The sequence below is a fragment of the Tigriopus californicus genome, chromosome 6, assembly GCF_007210705.1.
Source record: "Tigriopus californicus strain San Diego chromosome 6, Tcal_SD_v2.1, whole genome shotgun sequence".
NCBI lineage: Eukaryota > Metazoa > Arthropoda > Copepoda > Harpacticoida > Harpacticidae > Tigriopus > Tigriopus californicus.
Genome location: NC_081445.1, coordinates 13,209,885 through 13,225,713, shown reverse-complemented (window position 1 = coordinate 13,225,713; position 15,829 = coordinate 13,209,885). Strand labels below are relative to the sequence as shown.

The window sequence follows — 15,829 nt, the reverse complement described above, 5'->3', positions numbered from 1 at the left end:
TTAAGACTGAGAGAGATATTTATTTAGGCCCTGTCAGGTGTCAGTAAAAGGATGGCCGGGAACAATGCGGCAATATCACGTAACCTTAGATAAAGGTAGTGGCATACAACACATAAATTTGCAAACAAGTTGAATGTTAACTCATCAAGCTACAGTTTTGTGCCATAAGTGGATTTTTAGCCAACATATTGGGTTTGGTTTTGTACTTGGGTCGAGTTGTCCTCTGGATCGAGTTGTCCTGTCACCTTCATTGATATATTGTCTTGGTTCCGCTAATCGTCATCATTTCCACAAAAGCATAAGAAACATAAATCCGATCCACGATGAGTCCAAAACATGCAAGTGCAACATCTATTGGATCATCTGCATTCAGTGGCAAACTGGCTCTGGAGGGAATCACAATTAATTCATCCAAGAAAGGAAGCACATTGACTGAAAATAAGTAACAGATTAACAAGTGCACCATAATTCTATATTTCCAATAACCAATACTTACTCAAACATAATGAACGAGTGTTTAATTTCTTGCAACATGTAAAACAGCACGTCATGTTGAAACAGCTCATGAGAGTGCCTGCTATCATGCCAAGAGCTATTGCGCTCCAAACCAAAGCCTTTTGCGGTTGACCTCTGGAAATGATGAGTGAGTCTCCAACAATCTTCAAGATATCTGCAATCAGGCTAATAATGCAGGTAAAAAAGTAGATTTTACTTGCCATTGTGACTTGTTCAGTCGTCCGTCGTTCAGCAACTGATTGCCTCAGAAGCTTGGATCAGAAGATATAGCGCTTCCAAATCAAATAAATGATATTTGAATTAAGCAAATGTTTAGAATATTTCAGTGGGCTTGACATTTGATTACTTCTAAACCAATTATAAGGTTCTTTCATTTTTAGTTATTCTAGCAATTCTAGGGAAAATGAATTTAGCACCTCAGTAAAATGGAATTTTACTGCATATTGAAGATATTGTTCCATAAAATGGTTGATGGTAGGGCCTTGGTGTATGAGGGTTTTGGGCAGGTCGGATACAAAAAGATCAATTGTGTCCCACACGGCGTTTACGGAGTCCATCAGGGCGTTGAGGTTGGGGTGACGGCTCAGGCAGGCAATGCTCTCCAAATGCGCCCAAGAGGCAAAGTCGAGGGGATTCATATCGGGCGAGTATGGCGGCCACATGTTCTTGTCCCAAAAAGCAATTTTGTCCTCCAGCGCCCAAAAGGCAAAGTCGAGGGGATTCACATCGGGCGAGTATGGCGGCCACATGTTCTTGTCCCAAAAAGCAATTTTGTCCTCCAGGAACCTCTGAGTTATTTTTGCCACGTGGACAGGTGCGCCGTCTCGCTGGAGCACAACATTGTTATCAGGGAAGTTGGCCCTGATCCACGGCAGGAACTTTGTCTCAAGTTCAATGATGTAGTCTGCGGCGGTGAGGCGGTAGCCTGCTGGAACCAAATCAGGGGCATCTTCAGACCGTTCAAGGCCAAGAAGCCGAGGCTCATGACTGACGCCGGATGTTTTATTGTAAATAGAACCTCACCACCCTCTGGATTTCCAAAGCCAACGAATCGGCCATTTATCTGGTTGTGAACGGGATCAACTGTCCACGTCTTCTCGTCTGAGAACAGGATAACTCGGCCGGCGGCAGTGGACTTCAGGTTGTTCAAAAGTCCTTTACAACAAAGAAGATGCTGTTCTTTGACAACTGGTGTGAGGAGCAGTTTCTTCTTCATCACCAAGGACTTCCCTCCTTCCATTCTGATGGCTCTGCTCACAGTGTCCATGGACACGCCCAAGTCAATTACATCAGACCTGATGGACTTCATGGGGTTGGCCATCACTGCGTTCTTGATCTCAGCGGATTATATTTTCTACCGGCCTGCCACCGCCAGGCTTCCTGTCCATGGATTCCTCATTTTGAAGACGCTTCTTGGCACAATCGATGGTCTTGCAGTCCACGTTAAGCTGCTTGGCGATGTCCGTTTGAGCCATCCCTGCATGGAGAAGCGCGGCCAATCCCATCCGATTTGCTTGCTCCATCAATGTTACCAATCCCATTGCCAAGTTGAGGACATCACTCAAGGGCTAAGAGTGTCAGCTGTCGATTTTCATCGGAATAATTTATTTTATTTCACACAGCCTTGCATCAAATAGGAAATTAGTGATGGGGCAATAGTGATGAAATACCCGGTAGAGGAGAGTACCTGCTGTGGTGGTTAAGCAGCTTCTCCAGAAACCGAATTGGAACTTGGGAAGGAGATCACTATCCTTGGTCAATCTGGAGAAGAGGGCAGCTAGTAGGGAGGACATCATATTCAAGAAGGGGTTCTCCAGGGCGATGGTCTGATGGTTGTCTGGAATGTCCCTGGGCCCCTCCTTATGGATGATGATGATGGCTGACTCCATCCACGCTGGTGGGAAGAAGGAAGAATGGAGGACAAGGGCGAAGATTTCTTCGAGGAGTGGCTGGGCTTGGATCCGGAGAAGTGAAAGTTGAAAGAGAGAGAACCCAGATATTGAGGAGGCTTTAGTCTTCATCTTCTTGAAGGCCACGTCCATCTCGGGTTCCGTGAAGGGCTGCAAAAGAGGATGGTGTTCTTCTGGGGAGCCCTGGACCTCCTCCACTACTGTTTCTGATGTTGATGCAAACAGTTCTTGACAGATGAGGAGGAATTTGCACACGGGATTCTCCGAGTTGGTGGCGGGCTTTTTGGCACGTTTGTACAAGCCCACCATCCTAGACGAGGCCGAGGAAGAGAGTAGGTTCTCCACTTCCAACCTTTGGTGGTCTGACTTGGCGCTACTCAGATACTTGTGATATGCAATTCTTGATATCGTATATTGCTCCCAATTCTCCTGTGTTAGGCTCATTTTGCAGTTCGCAGTTTTTGGAGCATTTGGTCCCTCAGCTCTCGATGGTAAAGCTGTACCAAGTACGTCTATGATAAGAAGGTGAAAGCGTGTCCTCAGATCTTATTGAGACACTGTGCAACTCCAGCCACTCGCAGCATGTTCGCCCGTCTATGACAATTGAGGAAACAGGCCGACACCAGTTGATTCCCTCTTCTCCGCTTGATCCGCTGTTGCCGCCGATGCTGATTCCTCGCGATACCGAGTAGTTCAATCCGTCCTAGAAAAGAGCGATTACCATGGCCATTGAGAGAGGGAAAAAGGAAGGGATGGTTGGGAAAAGGGTTCGAGGGCTAGAAGCTCACGTTTTGAAAAAAACGTGGGCCTGGGAATATGGGAAGAGGAAGGATTGGAAGGGGAGGTGCACTGAAAGGGGCATATCACACATTAATTGGGGGCCACTCTTCGTTGGCGTGCACCCGCTCAGTGGCATCAAGTCAAGTTCAAATCCAATTGAATTTGTTGAAGCCTATGAAAGAAGGAACCTACAACTAGTTTGTTCGGGCTCAGAGACTGATATTTAAACACATGCTAATGAATTGTGCCTTTCATAGTGCAAACTGTCAGACAGCCAGGTATTAAAGGACATTGAGAATGAAGTGGATGAATATTGACTTAATCATGCTATAGTAGTAGGTGGCACAACAGATGAGGTCCAAAGCGAGTCCGAAGATACGCTATAACCCAAACAACAAATGAGGGTACAAGAAACCACTGAAAAAAAAGTTCCAACACTTATTCGTCTCAAATTTCTGCACGAAAAAATATTTAAATTGTTAGATATTATCTTCGAGGTCATAGATGATGGTTGAATGGTGGATGAAAGATTGACATTCAATTTCAAGTAGCCACCAAAGGGATGGCGAGGGAATTAATTACGAAAATTGGCTCACACTTAGCATTTCAGATTTTCTCGTCGCTACTTAACAGTGCTGACTTGACGATGAAATTGTAATTTCCCAACATTCCACAATTCATCCAATGCGAATAAGTATCGACAAAGGTCAAGTGAATGGATGATAGACAGGAGTCTTCAATTTTAAGTAGCCATATTAAGTCTTGAATTTGCCTTTTCTGATGAATTTTCTTTCACCTAAATCCATGCCCGAGGATCCCAGAGTGTCACGCTTCTTTTTTTAAATTTACATACGTTATAATTAGCATTACAGGGTCTATTCAGTAACAGATTTATGATGAGGTCAGCAGGTGTTTGTCAGGTCAATTCACCCATGAAAGCCTATAATATTGACAAGAGACGTAAGGGTAGAGAGACAACTATTTTCAGCTCTATCAAAAAAACTTGCTCAAAAGTCATGGCTTTTAAGCATTGTTACATAATTAGACAAAACAAATGTGTTAGCCTAGCTTCTTGTGATTTTCAATTTGCAAGAGAGGGCTTGCTCATTTATTCTGTGCCCTATTGTCACGGCGATGAATAGGCTTTCCCTAGCTATGGGATACTATGAACAATACCTGATATGACATACTGAATAAGAGTGCGGAAAGGGCTGTCTTTCTTCTTTTCCCGCCGAAATGTCCCAACTGATTGTAAATATTGAATATGTGATAGATTTGTGAGGATTCTTACACTTCAGCCGCAACCAACTATATATGGGTATCCGATGTGCAAGAAAGTATTAAGACAAGGGTTATCTCAATCTGACCCATTCTCAAATAGTGTGTCGAAATTCAATTTTTTTTAACGATTTGAATTGCACCAGATTTCCCATATGTACTAAATTTTCTAGCACAATGCTTGGTAGCGATTAACGAGTCGGGAATTTAGATTATTTAAAGGCTAATATCAAAACGGCAATTTTCGGTTAGAAAATAGGGGAAATAACGAGTTTTCTCAGCCAAAGCATGCAGTTTTGACTTAGAATTTGAACTGAGCACCAGAAGAGCTGAAGAACTATTGGAAGGGGAAGCAGAACTGTTACACTTGTTTAACATGCAGGCTTGTTTCAATGATATTTATTGTAGTTCTAATATTGAGTGCTACTTCAAAGCAACAAAGTAATTATCTTCAAAGACAAAATAAAATCACATTTAGCAAAAATACGGGGCTTAACAAATTTACAAGAGACCTCCATTTCAATGTCCTAAATAGCCTTAATGTTATTTGTGCCAGATTTCCCAGAAGATTTGAAATCATTTTATTTTGCCGAAATAGAAAAACAAATACTTCAGCCTTTATAAATTCTGGATCATTGGGCGCAATAAAGTCACACATCAAAGTGAGGACACGAAAAAGTATTTGTAGCACATCAAAAGTATACACTGGCACATTGAATTTGAAAAAGTGCAATCCAGGAGAAAAAAAAGGCACACTAAATGAAAAGATAAGATGCTCAAACAAAGCATACGAAAACGGGTTTTAAAGCACAACCAACATCAATGTGGCAAGAAACTGTACCCTTAAAAGGTGCACCAAATGATAAAAGGCACATAGAGTAAAGAAAAAAACACCAAACACCACAACCGGTCTTTGTGACCGTAGAGGCTTAGCGTGCGTTTTGAGAGCACCTGCCCTCGAGAATACGAGCTAGTTAAACAATGAAACCAATGAAGTCCAACTGTCTTCTTTCTCAGGCCCCTTCATTGTTCAATTTGCTGGCCTCAAATATTCGTAGGCCGTAAATAGGTGTTGATCCAGTGGCAGGATTTAAGTCAAACTTGGACAAGTTTTTCTCTAAAATTCCGGATCAATCTTATTTTCAAGAATTAGTCAAATCAGCAAACTATACTTCGTTGGTCGATCAAATACATGCCGGGTGTCCCATAAATAGTGTAAGGATGGAAGTGGACGAAGCAGGAAGTGCGGGGAAAGAAAGGAAACGATCCAGTAAGTGAGAGAGCAGAATGACAAGTCTTTATTTGTTAGTCAGCTGAATAGAAAAAGAGTTGACCTCGAACATCGAGTGCAGATGTATTGAGGGATGATCCAAGAATACTATATGTTGAAGCAAAATAAACAAGGGGAATCACTTCCATAAATAAAACCCTGCTTCTTCCACTTCCATCCTTACATGGCGCAGTAGTTGTCCCGTTGACAGACTGCGTCCAACGGGTTTACAGAGCCTCTAGCTCCCGGATTTGACCTTGGATAACACTCACCACACTGCACTTTTGGTTTTCTTGGACGGAGCCTTTCACTATCACTGGGAAGTTGAGGTCGTCATCTCCCTCAGTACATACTTTCGGTCAGGACTGGGACGTTGAGGCAACCATGGCAACTCCCTCAGTACCGACCATCAAAAAGAAACTCGCGGTATGTCAAAAAGCAGTTCTTCGGGACGTCAAGTCCGTGCTGGAGGCTGCTAACAGGGATGCGTCCATCGTGGACGACGCTGCGTTTTGGGATACGGTTAGCTTGGTTTTGGCCGCAATCCCAGAGATCGATGAGCATCTTGAGGATCTTGGCCAGGCTGACACCTGTGCCGAGACTATGGTAGAGATCAAGGCCATTGACAATGAGATGGAATTTGCACAACAACAAGTGCTTGGGGCGTCGATGACGCGAACCCCAACCCTGACCCTAACCATCTCAGACTTGACGCCGAGAGTTGTGTTCTGGGAACAAATGGGCTTCAAGCCGGTCGAGCTCGGCAGTACCTTCTCACCACAGGAGTACATTGCGTGGCTGTGGAAATTTAAGTCGTATCGTTCATCTTCCAATATGGACAGTCTTTCGTTACTGGAACAACACTCATACCTCCTTGCTCAACTCGACATGGGACTTACCAATCTCGTCGCCGCTGGCACTACATCCACGTCCACAATGCACAAATGCTACGAGATATTGAAAGCCAGGTTTCTCAAGGTGTATCCGATCTTCCAACGCAGATGGCCATGGTTCAAGGTGTCCATTTCACACGGACAAACTTTTTGAGAAGCCTACAATGATCTGAGAACGCATGGTTTTGAGGCTGAAATTGAGAACATGACAAAGGATGATTGAATGATATTTCACCTTCTCGGCATGGCCTTGGCGAGGCCATTGTTACAATTCGACTTACTGAAACTCAAGAATCCTTCACTGCAAGATTTGCTGGATGCAGCGGCAGCTTTCTTTGCAGTTGACGACGACTCCGGCTGCGACGCTCACTGTCACAGGGGAGACGGATTATGAGTCGGGTGCGGCGCTCAATGCGGTAGGTGCAATTAAGTGTCCGAAATGTGGGCGCAAACAGCACTCAGCATCCTACCGACTGCGCCATGTAAGGATGGAAGTGGACGAAGCGGAAAGTCCGGGAAAAGAAAGGGAACGATCCAGTAAGTGAGAGTGCAGAATGACAAGTCTTTATTTTTTAGTCAGCTGAATGGAAAAAGAGTCGACCTCGAACATCGAGTGCAGATGTATGGAGGCATGATCCAACAATACTATGAATATGTGTAGGGTATACTGAAAACCCGCTCAAAGCTAAATTCTTGTCGGAATTGCTTCAATCTTTTTTGAGAGGTTGCGCAAGGACACGCTTGAAAGCTTTTGATAAAAAGACTTGTCAAAACAAGCATTTCATGGCCGTTCACGATGGCGAGAAACGGGCTGCAGGAGGGCAAACAGGTCAAGGCGGGCATTGCAAGGGCCCTGGGAATCCACATCAACAGCGTGAGGAGGGCCTGGAAGTGCTACCAGGACAGGGAGACGACTGACACTGTCAAACAGACTGGCAGGCTGATCAGTGAGGCCAGGAAGGTCATGAAGGACGCCATGAAGGCCACCATCACCAAGAACCCGAACCGCTCTGCACGCGAATCTCCCTATGAATGCTAATAACTGGACGGCTTTCTGATGGGAATGGTTCACGCTTGTTCTCTTTCATACTGTTTTCTACCAGGTCTCGTATTGTTATTGTAAGTGATTTGTTTCGAAAGGACGCAGAATATTAAAATTCTCTAATTCGACCTGTTTGGGCGTTTGTGGTTTGATATGTCAGTGTTGGTTAAAATTGTAATGTAGAAAATGCAAGTATAGAAAAAGGTTGAAAGTATGACTAGAATTATGAGGTATGAAATGTGATTGAATTAGAGAAAACAGTCCTTGTTATTTGGTATCGGCATTGTCGTTGTCGAATAAAGGCTCTCCTATCAACAAGTGGATGACGTTTGTCCCAAAGATTGCCCTCCAAGGCAGTCACAATCTCCAGAGTATCCGCCACGTCCTGGATGGAGTTCCATCGAACTCGGCTAATCCCAACCCAACATCATCTGTTCAGTCCTACCGTTCTGTTGCTCGTTCTCCACCTTTACTTGATGCTGAGGCAGATATTCGGATGTTTGATGATTGGAATTCTTCCCACTCCATCTTCTCCAAAGTCGCTGGAATCTCAGATCGCCCCGGCGACCATCAAATTTCCACGCTTTGGACATTCCTTACTCCCGAAATGTTGGGTATTGTTCGTGATGTACTCGACATTCCTGTGGACACAAATTATTCTGTGGATTAAGTTTTTGAGGTTATCCGGAAACATCTGAGAAATCGTCGATCTATCAATGTGGATTGGCATGATTTACTGTCAATGCGTCAATCTCAAGGAGAAAAAATCACTTTATTTGTTGCCAGATTGAAAAGACAATCTCGTGGTATGTGGGCGACATTGATCCCGATTCCCTTGTTAAGGCATGTCTTATTCGAGGCCTTGGGAGGGATGTTACTTGCTCTAAAGTTCTTGGCGCAACCCCAGCGAAAGAGTTGAATGGAACTATCGAACTTCTGCAAGCTCTTGAGAGTGCAGACATTGACTCTAGCGCCATGCATGAGAAAAACATAGTGGCTGCTCTAGGACCGTCCAAACCGAAACAACCCATCAAAATCAAGCATCATGGCAATAAAAAATCATTCACTCCAGCCAAACATCAACCAAAATTACATGGTATGTCAGATCAATTTCCGTGCTCAAATTGTGGAACATTGCATGGATCAAATATCTGCCCTTCCTCCTCCAGAGAATGTACTTATTGCCACAACAAAGGTCATTTCGCTAATTTCTGCCGCAAACGTGCAAGAGAACTCTAACTCAATTATCGGTCATCATCTAATACGATGTCTGCAATTATTCGTGCATCCAATGATTTCGACAAAAGAAAGTGCATCGAAACTAGGAATCGTTCCCATACCCTCTACCAAAAAAATTCGATCTGCTGATGGGTCGAGGATCAAAATCCACGGATACTCTACCGTAATTCTAGCTCGGGACCAATTTCAATACAAAACGGAGGTTTTCATTGGCGGTTGCACTCAAAATTATTTGTCTCTTTCCGCTTGCAAAGCATTGAGGTTCGTCTCATCCAATTTCCTGTCAGCCATAGTCTCTGCCATTGATTGACTCTACTGGCCCAAAAGGCGATCATGAAATTCTATAAACGGTTAATCACATCCAAAAAGAATTCCTCGACGTCTTTGGGTCTGATAACGAATTATCACCTATGAGGGATGACCAAGTCGGAGATCCAATGGTCATCAAGCTGAAGGATGGGGCTATCCCACACAATCTTACTGTTGCGCGGCCAATTCCATTCGCTTATAGAGCCGCAACTAAATCTGAATTGGATCGATCGGTGAAATATCAAATTATTGAGTGAGGTGGAGACCAAGCGACCAAATGGTGCCATCCAATGGTGGTGGTCCCAAAGACGAATGGATCTTTTTGAATTTGTGCAGATTTGACCAAACTTAATAAACTGGTTGACCAACCAGTCCATCCCGTACCAACACCTCAAGAGATAATTACGTCGATCCCTGTCAATGCATCTATCTTCACGACTCTAGATGCAAAATCTGGCTATTGGCAAATGCCAGTAGCCGAAGAATCATCTGATCTCACAACATTCATAACTCCTTGGGGGAAATTCCGTTATTTGCGTGCACCCATGGGGTTCATTGCGACGGGTGAAAATAGTAAATGACATCATTATTTACTCCAAGGACTCGAAGTCACATATGGACCATGTCCGGCAAGTACTCCTCTGATGCCGTGAATATGGAATCACGTTGAACAAGGCAAGTGTGTTTGGGCGAAATCCGAAGTGTCATTTGCCGGATATCTTATAAAGCCGGGCAAACACACAGCAGACCCTTCAAAAGTGAAAGCCATTGCTAATTTCCCAACCCCGACTTCTATAACAGAATTAAGAAGTTTCCTTGGACTGGAAATTCAACTTGGCCAATTCTCAACATCTATCGCCACCGCAGCAAACCCTCTGAGAGATCTATTCAAATCTGGTTCTAAATTTTCGTGGACTCAAGATCACGAACTGGCTTTTTTAAACGTAAAGATTGCCTTAGCCTCTCCACCAAACCTCGCCCAATTCGACACACATCGAGACACCATTCTTTACACGGATGCTTCTCGCAAAGGCCTTGGTTTTGCCCTAGTCCAGAAGACCCCAAATGGTCAAAATCGCCTCATCCAATGTGGATCGCGATTTCTCCAAGACTCCGAAACACGTTATGCCATGGTCGAATTGGAAGTACTAGCTATCCTTTGGTCTGTTCATAAATGTCGACTTTTCTTGGCCGGGAAACACATCGTTGTCATTACAGACCACCACCCTCTCATTCCAATTTTCAACGAAAAATCCATTATTAATGTTGAAAATAATCCTCTCCAAAATTACCCATCCAAACTCACCTCGTACGACTTTCAAGTCAAGTGGCAAAAGGGTTCCAATCATCTTCTGGCAGATGCCCTATCCAGAGCCCCAGTCGACGACCCATGCAAAGAGGACTTTCAAATGCATGAACTTTCGAAAAGTTTATTCATTTCTGGTAACCAACAAGGCGATCCTCTTTTGACTGATATGAGGACTTCTGCTACCAATGATCCGGACTATCAATTTCTTTTAGAAGCGGTAATCAATGGAACTCCTATAAATCCCTATAAAAATATTTGGTCTAGTCTTACGATCAATGATGGTCTTCTTCACCATGGCCACAAAGCCCGCGTCCCCACTTCACTCCGTCCAGAGATTCTTCGCCGTTTACACGATGGACATCAAGTCATTGATGCAACCCATCGACTTGCTCGTCAGTCCATTTTCTGGCCTGGACTGAATTCAGAAATCAAGAACATGGTAGACAATTGCTCAACTTGACAACAAACGCGACCAACTCAACCATTTGAACCTTCCATCGCCGACAACATTCCTCAAAATCCGATGGATGAACTTCATACAGACTTGTACGAAGTTGGTGGAAATCAATTCCTGGCTGTTGTTGATCGTTCAACTGGATACCCTTTTGTCTACCATTGGTCACACGCCCCAACGTCCAGCCAAGTCAGTATGGCTCTCTTGAAGATATTCTCATCATTTGGAGCTCCTCTGATCATTCGATGGCATAATGGACCACAATTTTCTACCTCCAATTTCCGTGATTTTCTTGGTAAATGTAACATTGATTGGCGTCCGAGTTCACCATATAATCCCAAATCCAACGGCCTTGTGGAACGCATTGTTCGAACATTAAAGGACACAATGTCCCGACTAGGAGCCCAAAATCTGAACTCTCAGGTCCTGGAAGCCCTCCTTCTTCTCCGGAACACCCCACGCCTGGATGGAGCATCTCCCGCTTTCAGAATGTTCCGAAGAATCTTCCGCACACAAATTCCTACCTTAGATTTGAATAGACCGTGCGATATCGAACAAGCTAACGTGAAACGCTCTGCAACCAGAACCCGCCAAAACTCCCATCATGACAAACATACTCGGCCTTTATCCGAACTCCTCCAAGGTACCCATGTCAGAATTCAACATCCAATTTCAAAAAGATGGCAGCCTGGAGGTACTATTCTAAACAGACACGGTGGTGGACACTTCTATGCCATCTTGCTCAATGGAAAAACAATACATCGCAATCGGCGATTTTTAAAATCTATTTCAACACCGATAACAACACTTCCTGCTACTCATGGTTCTTCCCTTTCTTCCTCCAATGGTTTGTTTACCTTCGCCTTCCAATGATATTACTACAATACGTCGATTTCACCGCAAAAGAAGAGCTCCAATTCGTTTCCCTTCGAATTGAAATCTCCCAAGGGGGGAGATGTAATGGATCAGTCTTCCCGATCCCCAGGTATTGGTGCCAGAGCTCAGCTGATGGACGGAGGCGAGACACACGGGAGAACACTCTAGTCTATGCAACCGTGTCTTATCCTCTTTACTCGGTAAAATTTATATCTTTGTTATAAGTTCCTCTCTCCACCTTTACCACCGTAACATTACAATTATCCAAATTGGCTTTAAATAAGGAAGCCAAACAATAACGGAAAAAGTCCCTGTATTGGATATTGCAGTTCGCGCAAAAACGAAAGTGTCCTATCAAAGGGCATTTGTTGACCTTTTCCTTTTTTTAAGACAAGGAAGCCATTGTGATACTCATTTACAGACAGGAAATTACTGTCATCCTTGATACTAACAAACTTGTCAGTATCATTGAGGTACATGGGGAAATCTTGAAATTCGAAAAGTTCCATAACAGTACGTGCCCTCAAGAGAGGGACGTGTATAAAGACACGCAAGTACGTTCTCACCATTAAAAAACTACAGGGTAGCATGTACAAATTACTAGGCCTATCCTGAATGGTGGAAATGTATCCCGACCTTTTGGCCTTCTCGGTGAAACGTGACAAAGCTTCCTGCACCTGAAGACTATCAATCAAACTGGGACGTATCCTTCCGTCAAGTACGAAGTTAATCCCATTTGAAACACGATTCCCCTGAAATTTGAGGGCCTGCACATAAGATGAGACCAAAACGCCCAAATGGTCAAGTCCAACGTGGGTTTTCATTGTGTCGGAAAACAACACAATAGTCTTCAGGGTAATATTGATCCTCAGAGTTCGTTCCTCAAGGACGGAAAGCCGTGCCTCATGGTTGTGTTGAGTCTCAATAATAAAATCAGTAGTTTCCTTGTTATGTCCATCCTCTGAAGAAGATAAAGACACCAGTTCCAAAAGTGAAAATATTGATGCGATGGAACCCACCCCTCCAATAGTGGTGATGATGGAGGAAACTGTAAAGTGCTTGACTCGGCTATCACTGGGAGATTCAAGAGACCAACAAAGGTTATACCATTCCCCTTGTACCTGGCGAATGTTGCGTTGGGCAATGTGATAGATGGACCGGACAATCCTTTGCACTTCTGAGACAATATCTTCTTGCTCTTGAAAGGCTTTGGACAGTTCGATGATTGTTCCAGCTTCTCGAAGATCCTTCTCCACGGCAGAAAGGTCAATGTCAAAAGTCAAATGACCATAGCTGGGGATTCCCGCAACAAGCCCTTGTAGTTTGAAGAGGTGCTCATACTTTGCCCCTTTTCCAATGGCAAAGCAAAGCCAAACTATTGAGAACAGCGTTGTAAAGTTCATTTTACTGGATAGAAAGCTGAATATCAACTGAAAAAAGTTATGCTTGTTGTCAAACAAGAAACTGGCTCTATTTCTGTTTTGTTGTTATGCTGACACAATGTGACGTCACGATGAAATCTGAATTGGCGGGAGACTTGAATCACTCTACATCTCCCCCTTTTAGAATAAGCGATAGGGGGGGGGGGCAAAATTAAAAACTTCGAAATACCCGTTAAGGACCTAAACCCTGAAGGAGACCCTCCTGGCTTTGAGCCGAACCGAGCGGAGAGGGCATGGAGGTGCTGATGGAGGCGCGTAGAGGGTAGCCAGGGGCGGGAATGTTGCGTGTGTGGGAGTCGATGCGGGCCGCAAATGCCGCCGATTTCGGCGAAACACGCCGGCATCCGTTTGTACTCGGTAGGAGCGGCCGTTTGGGAGGGCCTCAACAATCGTTCCTGTGCCAAAGCTCCACGATTTTTCCGAAACATCTTGTATGTGGACGTGTTGGCCAATCACTAAGGGCCTCAGAGGGCGGCCCCGAGCGCTCTTCACCATCTGGTCGCGATATGACGATCGTGCATCAGCAAAACCTTGGCGGTCAAACACGCTCTCCTGGCGGGCGGAGGGTAGCCGTGAGCGGACTCTGCGGGCGTGAAAGGCGTCCGCTGGTGAGAAGCCATCCACCCTGGGCGTGCAACGCCACTCGAGAAGGGCACCCCGAAACTTGGCATTGTCATTCCCACCCAGCTTCTTGAGTAGGGTCTTGACGGCCTTCACTCCAGATTCGGCCAGCCCGTTGGAGGCAGGATGGTAGGGGGAGGATGTGATGTGCTTGATTCCTGCATCCACGCAGAGTGCCGCAAACGGGCCGCGGAACTGTGGGCCGTTGTCCGTCTTGATGGTGGTTGGGAACCCCACCAGATAGAACCATTCCATAAGAGTGGACCACACGGCTTCTGTGGATGTCGAAGACAACCTCGCTGTGAAGGGGAAGCCCGAGTAACGGTCAACCATCACCACAAATGTGGAACCCTTGAGGTCAAACAGGTCCACGGCTACCGCTTCCACGGGGAACGAGGCCCCTTCTGGGGCCACTGGTTCTGCCTCCTGCGAGGGGAGTGCTGCCACGCACTTCGGGCAGGAAGCTACCCGGTTCCGGACATCATTCCGAAGGGTTGGCCACACATAAAGCTGGGATGCCAGTTTGCAAGTCTTATTGATCCCAGAGTGGGATGTATGGAGGAGCTCAATGATGGTGGGGCGCGCTGGGTGCGGCACAAAGAGACGTTCTCCCATAAGGATTAGGTCACCTTCCACCCTGAGCTCACCAAAGATGCCGGCGTACCCAGACAAATCAGGAGGGAGGCCCCCTCCGGCCTTGAGCGCGCGGGCAAGCAAGCGGTACTCCTCGTCAATGTTGGAGGCAATGATGCGGAGGGCGGGGTCATTAATGGAGATGGCCGCGCAAAGGGCGAGCTCTTTGTCAAGGGCGTGCGAGGGACCAAACACAGGGTACCGGCTTAGGGCGTCGGCGATTAAATGGCGTTTGCCGGGAGTCCACATGACCGTGAATTTGTACTGGGCCAAATTTTCTCGGAGCCGTTGCAACCTGGGTTGTTAATTGCCGCAAGAGGGCGTTTGAAGACCCCAAGGAGAGGTCGGTGGTCAGTGGTGATGGTGAAACCAGGATGACCTCTCAAGAAGAACTGGCACTTTTCCACGGCCCACCACACCGCCGTGAGCTCGAGCTCGACAACGGCATAGTTGCGCTGGGCAGGAGACAACGTGCAGCTCCCACACTGGATGAGCTGAGGACGCCCCGACTTCTCCCGCTGGATAAGCGCGTATCCGAGCCCCGTCAAGTTCTTAGGGGAGGGGAAGGCAGAGATGGCCTCCACCTTGGCGGGGTCGGGCGTCAGACAATAGACAATAAACCCAGCAAAGGGCACCCTCTTGCCAACTTCAAGCTTGTCAATGCTGAAGGTGATGCCCTCCTCAAAGCAGATGTTGAAGACGACCTGCAAGCAGTTGAGCAACTCCTCAAAGTTAGTTGCTTGCAAGAGCATGTCGTCCACGATCTTTGACATCCACCCCTTCTCAATACACGGAGGCAGTGTCTGTTCGGAAGCTAAAAACATCTCCGCTGCCCTTCCAGCCCATAGGCGCCACCAGTGGGCGGTATTTGCCGTCGGGGAGAAGGAATGTACACAGTTTAGACGCCTCCTCCGACAACGGCACCTGGTAGTACCCGTGGACAGCATCGAGCTTTGCGAACACCTTGGCGTCTGGGGAGATCTGTCGCATTAGATCAGGTACAGAGCTGAATGGATGAACTGGACGAGTTGTGGCGTCATTCAGATGGCGATAGTTGATGACAAGGCGCACCTTTCCATTTGGCTTAGGGACAAAATGGGCAGGGGACACCCAGGGGGTTGGCTCAGTCTCTCTGACAATGACCCGCTACCCAAGGAGCTCCGAGATGAGCCTAGAAGCCGGTTCCTTGAAGTGGAGAGGCACCTGACGAGCTGTTGTTACGTGCAGGGGTTTTACGAATGAAGAAGTAGAAGAGCA

General features: G+C 45.9%; 1 protein-coding gene and 1 long non-coding RNA gene across 3 annotated transcripts; both read right to left on the bottom strand.

Annotated features, from left to right (window-relative positions):
* On the bottom strand, window positions 1-6,926 carry LOC131882514 (uncharacterized). 2 transcript variants are annotated; one of them, XR_009373490.1, is made up of 5 exons: window positions 6,883-6,926; window positions 6,654-6,816; window positions 6,027-6,552; window positions 497-670; window positions 1-432 (listed from the first exon to the last, which is right to left on the bottom strand). It is a non-coding gene; the product is annotated as an uncharacterized LOC131882514 (long non-coding RNA). The 2 variants fall into 2 exon arrangements; XR_009373491.1 differs by lacking the exons at window positions 1-432; window positions 497-670 and adding an exon at window positions 1,217-1,441 and having other exon boundaries at window positions 1,540-6,552.
* A 6,572-nt stretch (window positions 6,927-13,498) lies between these two features.
* LOC131881531 (uncharacterized) lies at window positions 13,499-15,345 on the bottom strand. Its single transcript, XM_059228416.1, has 2 exons — window positions 14,987-15,345; window positions 13,499-14,867 (listed from the first exon to the last, which is right to left on the bottom strand). The coding sequence occupies exons 1-2, from the start codon at window positions 15,343-15,345 to the stop codon at window positions 13,499-13,501; spliced, it is 1,728 nt and encodes a 575-aa protein (XP_059084399.1).
* Window positions 15,346-15,829: the final 484 nt, after the last annotated feature.